This window comes from Gossypium arboreum, chromosome 10, assembly GCF_025698485.1.
Source record: "Gossypium arboreum isolate Shixiya-1 chromosome 10, ASM2569848v2, whole genome shotgun sequence".
Classification (NCBI taxonomy): Eukaryota; Viridiplantae; Streptophyta; class Magnoliopsida; order Malvales; family Malvaceae; genus Gossypium; species Gossypium arboreum.
In genome coordinates this window covers 29,520,219-29,526,708 of record NC_069079.1, presented here as the reverse complement: position 1 = coordinate 29,526,708, position 6,490 = coordinate 29,520,219, and the positions used below count along the sequence as shown (strand labels likewise).

General features: G+C 30.5%; 1 protein-coding gene across 1 annotated transcript; it reads right to left on the bottom strand.

Moving 5' to 3' along the window:
* Positions 1–242: 242 nt before the first annotated feature.
* LOC108487613 (uncharacterized) lies at positions 243–3,720 on the bottom strand. The gene is made up of 8 exons (XM_017791996.2): positions 3,399–3,720; positions 2,390–3,004; positions 2,007–2,153; positions 1,816–1,932; positions 1,522–1,734; positions 1,187–1,402; positions 836–1,060; positions 243–747 (listed from the first exon to the last, which is right to left on the bottom strand). The coding sequence occupies exons 1-8, from the start codon at positions 3,468–3,470 to the stop codon at positions 580–582; spliced, it is 1,773 nt and encodes a 590-aa protein (XP_017647485.1). The 5' UTR covers positions 3,471–3,720; the 3' UTR covers positions 243–579.
* Positions 3,721–6,490: the final 2,770 nt, after the last annotated feature.

Here is a 6,490-nt window from a genome sequence, read left to right as displayed (position 1 = left end):
TTAATATAGTTATATTTTAAATCTTGAAAATAAATGAACAAAGTCTAATTTTATAATTATATTTTTGAAATATTTGTCATAATGTTGAGGTTTGGTTTCTAATAACTTAAATTAAACATTTAATTAAATCTCAACCCTCAAATCAAGTATGAATCTTAAGTATACCGTAAGGCATGAATACAGTTGAGACAATCATAGCATAGCAAATGAGATAAAGTAATAAAAGGTCGTCGAGTCTGACCTTTATCTATGGAAAATACTTGTAATTCCAAATTCTTAGGTACATGAGTTTTATTACATGCAATTCAATGTCAAAGTTAGCAACCCAACACCACCTATATCAAGGACAGATTAAATGGTTCCTTCACCATTTTGAGTCAACAAGGCTGAGAATTGATCATCTGATTTTTTTAACCCTGAACTTAGCTCCGTTGGTTCATACAATATCCGTAAACTCTTCCTTAATATCACTTTTGTATCAAAACAAAAGGATTTTCAGATATGCAGCAGAGTCACCAATATTAAAATTTGCAAATGAGAAGAGAAGGCATTTGATAAGTAATTCCTATATAATAATGATTAGTATATTTCATCCATTACAAGTCCCTCTAAACGGGTCACCAGATCATTTGTGCAACAGATATCCATTTTCAATTGTTTGATTTCCAATTTTAAAGCCTCTACCTCTTTCCTCAGTTCTTTATTTTCAACTTCCAGTATCTGGTTTCTCTTCATCAATTCATCTTCCTGAAGAACAAACATCATATATCCATGTTCATTTAAACCAACTACGGAACAAATAAATAAATAATTTAGAGATAGGAGGAAAACTTACTTTGCCACTCATAAATTTATCTGCCTTATGGGACTGTGATGATAGCTCTCCACACTCCATGTGTGATTTGGAAACACATGGCATCGATGGAAAAGCCGTGGCCTCTCTTTGCACTTCTGTTAAATGTTGCCATGTTGTTGACTGATTCAAATTAACCTCTTGTCCATTTAGTACTTCTACTTTACTGGTACTACTCTCCCCTGATTCTATATGAAGTCCAACAACCTTTAACATATAATAGCTTCTAGTAAGTGTTCAAGTACACAATTAAGAAAGGAAGTCGCGCCAATCAGTCCATCACACTATTTGGAGACATAAATATAGTGCAAGAGAAGATGATAACCCACTCACATTGGAATTAGTCAGTTTCTCTGAGTTCTGGTACCTAGATGATAGTTCCACAAACTCATCACTTAACTCGGAAGCACGTGTTGTTGATTGGAAGTCCATGGTCTCTGTTTCCACTTCCCGTACATGTTGAGATGCTGTCGGCTGCTCTTGTTCCTTTTGTACTTGTACTTTACTGGTATTAATCACATCGGATTCCAGTTGAAGAAGACCAACAACCTTTAACAGTAAAGAACTGCACTATCAACTAACTGTTTAAGCGTTTAAGCGCAACTAAGCAAGAAACTCATAACAATAAATGAACTGCACTATTTGGGGAAATAGGAGGTAAAACTCACCTGGCTAGAAGTCAATTGCTGCAAGTTCTGGCACTCTGATGGTATCTCCATGCAGTCCTCGTCTGCTACCGAAGCATCTGAAGTTGAAGGAAACCTCATTGCTTGCACTTCTGGTAAACTTTGTGGCACTGTTGACCGCTTCAAATTGATCACTTTTCCCCCTTGGACTTTACAGGAATTATGCTCGAGTGATTCTACTTCAAGTCCAGTAACCTTTAACAACAAGAAAAGGATATTAGAGCTTGATAATTGTTTGAGGATTTCAGAAAAAGAACGACTAAGCAAGGAACTCACACCAATAGTTGAACTGGCATCTGAGGAGTTGTCTATACTGGAACTCTCAACCTCCAATAACTCGTTGATAACATCAAATTGTAACTCCTCAGAAGTTGGTTGAAGATGCCACGTTATCTGTTATAAATATTTAAAATTAGCATAAAAATGTTAGAAAACAGGTAAAATACATACATGGTTAAGTTTTGCACCTGACAATCCTGCATTTCCCGGAATTTTGCAGCAAACCATTGTCTCTGATGGGACTTACTACTTTCCCATCGGCATGCACGAGGAAACATTGACTGGCATTCCATCAACTCTGGTCGGGCCAAGTCAATGTGCTCATAACACCATACCTTTCACAAAAATGTAACAAAGATGGTGTAAATCAAGTATGCTTACATAAGCAGAAACCCTTCATGTTCTAATATCTAGAACTAGTCCCCATACCCTTAACTGTTTTTCCTTTAAATCACAGAACATAAGGAGGGAAAAGGGAGTTTGAATTGACAGAATTCTTTAACAATAAAGAATTTAGACAAAAACTATGGACTTTTACGACTCATTAGCATCTTAAGTAATCCCAACTTACTTGAAGAAGTATAAGACAACCTCCAACATACTGCACATTTGACTCTTTTCTTTTGTTCAACCACATAAATATGTCCTCTAGAACAGCTGCACCCCACGCAAAGCAACTGATATCATCCAAATTTTTAAGGAAGGAAAGATAACGGGAATCCACTTTTCCATTTGCATTGGGAAAAAGAATAGTGCCAAATGTAAAGAGCATGAATGTCCTAACAAAGTCTTCATTAACTACTTGTCCAAGCGAATCAAGTCTACTTTCAAGTGACGCAACTGTGATCTTTCTCTTCCATAAAGCAGCTCCATAATCAGTTTCCAGCTCAGAAAAGGCTTCATCCTCCCTAAGCAGTATAGGGTCACCAATCACGTGAATCCCCAAAATTAAAGCTACATCCATCAGTGTAATTTTGACAATACCAGGAAGCAGCATAAAACCACATTCCTCAGAATTCCATCTGTCCATCAACTCTACTAGCAGACTCTTGCTCAGCATCTGGTTAGGTATCAAAAGCAAATTACCGAAACCAACTTTCTTTATCGCAGTTCGTTGATCATCAGTGAGTTTCTCCACTCGTTTAACAAATGACGACAAGGAAAATCTTGTACTAAAACTTCCGGTCTGTATATATATGAATAAGCAAATCCTCAACCATGCATCTTTCGATATCAAAAAAGGGGAAAAAGAAACTAAGGCTATGGGAAGTCAAGCGTAAAAGCTTCATTTTATTATGCCGTTATTTCAATTTCTGTACAAGCTTTTCGTAATTGTCCTAAGAATAAGTTAAACACTGCAAAGATATTATAAAAACACACACATACGTAAGACACAAAGCAGCTAAGCTTTGCAAAGTTCCTCTACCTTCAAGTCAAACAATACTTAATAAAGAATTCCTCTTTTTCAAAATTAAGAATCTCAACCCATTATATGGAATGTCTTTGATAAGGATTTCCTAGCAGAAAACTTCTAATATATAATTAATAGTAACATTAGCTTTTTATGGAAATGAAAGTACCGGCTTTGAATTATGGCGTTCTTCAGCTCCTAATCCAATCCCGATTGAAGATCTCCTCGTGGATCTCCTCATTGTAGACCTTTTTCTTCCTTCTCAGTTGAAGCGCGACGCGGTTCAACCAATTTAAGAGAAACCAGAAAGAAGAAATAAGAACACCCTTTGTATGACATTCACATAAAGAAGAAAAATATAACAAAATTAATACAGATGACATTGATTTTGAAAACCCTAGAGATAATAGATATCCACTGTGAAGCTTGCCAGAGAAGCTTGGTTGAGATATTTGGCGCGAAACAAAAATTTGGGGGCGCGTCATTGCACGCACCCTTTCAAATTTACTCCACGCTGTCGTTTTAATTTTATTCACTCCCATTTCTTTTTACTCAACCTTAAGATGGCATTCAATTCGAATTAAAAAAAATTAGAGTTAATGAATTTTATTTTATTATTTTAATTTAATTTGTATTTTAATTAAATTTAATGAAATAATATTTGAATCGATTCAAATAAATTTATTCGAGTTAAATTAAAAATTAAACTCACTATATTAAAATTATGTTAAAAATATGACTAAATTTTAAATTAATAAACATAAATACCATATATATTTTAAAACTCTTTTAAAATAAAATAAGAGAAAAACAATATAATTAATATGATAAACTTGATTTGATAAGTTACTTGTTTAAAGTGTTTTATTTATCTTGAATTTTTAAATATATATAATTTAGTATTTTTATATATTTTAAATGTATAATTTAGTATTTTTATGAATTTTTTTAAAATTTATAAATATTTAGATTTTAGATTTTTTAAACTTTTTAAATGAGGGACCAATTTATTATTTAAATTTAAAATTTTAATTTTTATTTAATTTAGTCCCTAAAATTGAAATTCCAATATCTTTCAAAATTGAGCAGTGGTTTCGAAACCGATCTCAATTAAATCATTTTAAGAACCTCTACTGTCTATAATAACAGAACATTCAATTTTGAAATATTTATATTTTAGTCTCTATATTTAAAACTAACAGATTTCACTTTACAAATTAGTCTTTTCTCATATCTAAATTTAAAATCTAACCATTTAACACCAATTTTATCAAGAACTCATCAGTGGAAACATTTATAAACTATAGCAATTTTACAAATTAGTACACGAGTTAACTAAATCAAACTCTCACGATCTCAAAAATATAAAAATTACCAAAAAATAAATAAATTGAATATACTTCCCAAGGAGGAAAGTTAAAAAGCTTGAAACCCTATTCTTTTCCTTTAGCTTCATGAAAGAAGAAGATGGATGCACTTGTTTTTATTTTCTTTTAATTCTTTTGTCTTATATACTTATATTAGTTTAAAACTAATTATTATTAACCTAATTAAACTTTAAACATGTCTAACAAGGTGGGAACGAGCCTCCATCACCGTTTGTCGTAATAAAATTGGTCCAATTCTTCAATTGGTTCTTCAACTAATTAAAAATCAATAGAAATTAATTTTTATTATTTTTACAATTTAGTCTTTATACCATAATTAACTAACTAAATGACAAAATTAAGGGGTAAAACTTTAATTAACCTTTATACTAACCTCATAAATATTAAATAATAGTATTTGTGGACTGAAACATTTAGTCCTGGTACCTTAATTAAGTGTTGGCTATAACAAAATATATTTCATCCTCGTAAATATTACAATTTAGTCCTTGTATCTTAATTAAGTGTTAGATTTTAACAAAATATATTTTGAAATCATGTAAAAACTGTGTTCTTAAGTTTTGTTTTTATCTTTGCTAGAATTTTCTCCGGCTTAGGTTCGTGGTTGGGCGCTTTCATAATTTCTTTTATATAATTTATTTAGATTTATTAATAGATTGATACTTAAATTATATCATTTCTTAAGTTATGTTTTCTATTTTGGTACTTAATTTTTTTATCATAAGTGATACTTAATCAATTTTTTTTCTAAGTTGGTACATATGTTAATTAATTAAGTCTATTTTTATAATAAAAAGGCATAACCCACAAATTAATATTTAAACTATGTCTTTTTATTCTCATTTTGGTATCTAAATTATTTTTCCCAAATTAGTATCTCCATTAGTTAAACTACTAAATCTATTTTAATAAATTTTAATAATTTCTTATTAAAATTTAATAAGTTTTCTATAATTTATTTATTTAATAATGAAACTTAATTTTAAATTTATATAAAAAGTATAATTTTGAAATTGATTCTTAAGCGAATATGTATCATTTTAAAATTTAAAAACAAGAATCATGTTTTTCTAAAGTGAAATCAAACAAAACAAAATTTCGCAATTATCCCAATGAAAAAACAAACATAAAATAAGCAAACGTGTGAAATGCGATCTACTTTTTTAAATACATTAATCAACATTAAAATACTAATTACTTAAATACAATAAAAATAATAAAACTATTAATCTCTAAATTAAATTAAAATGAAAAATTTAAATACTTTTAAATAACTTTGGTAAATGAATTTAAGTTATAAAAAGAAATTATGTAAAATAGGAATGAATTGTGAGAAGTAGAAAACAATTTGAGAACAGGATAGGAAATAAAAGAATTTTATAAACAAAATACAAATATATGTAGCAATCAAAATTAAAAATACAAAACCAAACATAAAATAATTTCCCTCTGTTTATTTTCTTTCTCTATATGTTTTGTTTGTTCATAAACAGAAAAAGAAAAAGAGTGTTGGGGGCTTTGAAGTTTGAGCTAAGCACATGTGTAGTGCGTATAGAATTTTATTACAATTTGTTGAATAAGGTTTGGTTTAGTAGCAACATTTATTCCTGCTCCAATTTTAGTCATGTCCGTAACGTAACAAGGTTAGTTTAACCAAACACAAGATTTGGTTGCTCAGACCATCCATTTAAAGACCTTCTGCCAATACCTAACTGCATAAAACACTGAGAGGATATGAAGAAAAGTGGTTGAAAGCTGAAAAGAATTTTCTACAAAAACTAACCCCCATGTCTTACGTTATGCTCCACCCAAAATCAACGCCATAACCTAAATTCTAACTCCCGACAACACTAACGTGTCCCTCACCCTCACG

Coding starts and splice junctions, on each gene's coding strand:
- LOC108487613 (XM_017791996.2), bottom strand. CDS start 3,470: ATGAGGAGATCCACGAGGAGATCTTCAATCGGGATTGGATTAGGAGCT. Junction 1,735..1,815: donor ATGCCAGTTCAACTATTGGT/GTGAGTTCCTTG, acceptor TTGTTGTTAAAG/GTTACTGGACTTGAAGTAGA. Junction 1,403..1,521: donor AGCAATTGACTTCTAGCCAG/GTGAGTTTTACC, acceptor TTACTGTTAAAG/GTTGTTGGTCTTCTTCAACT.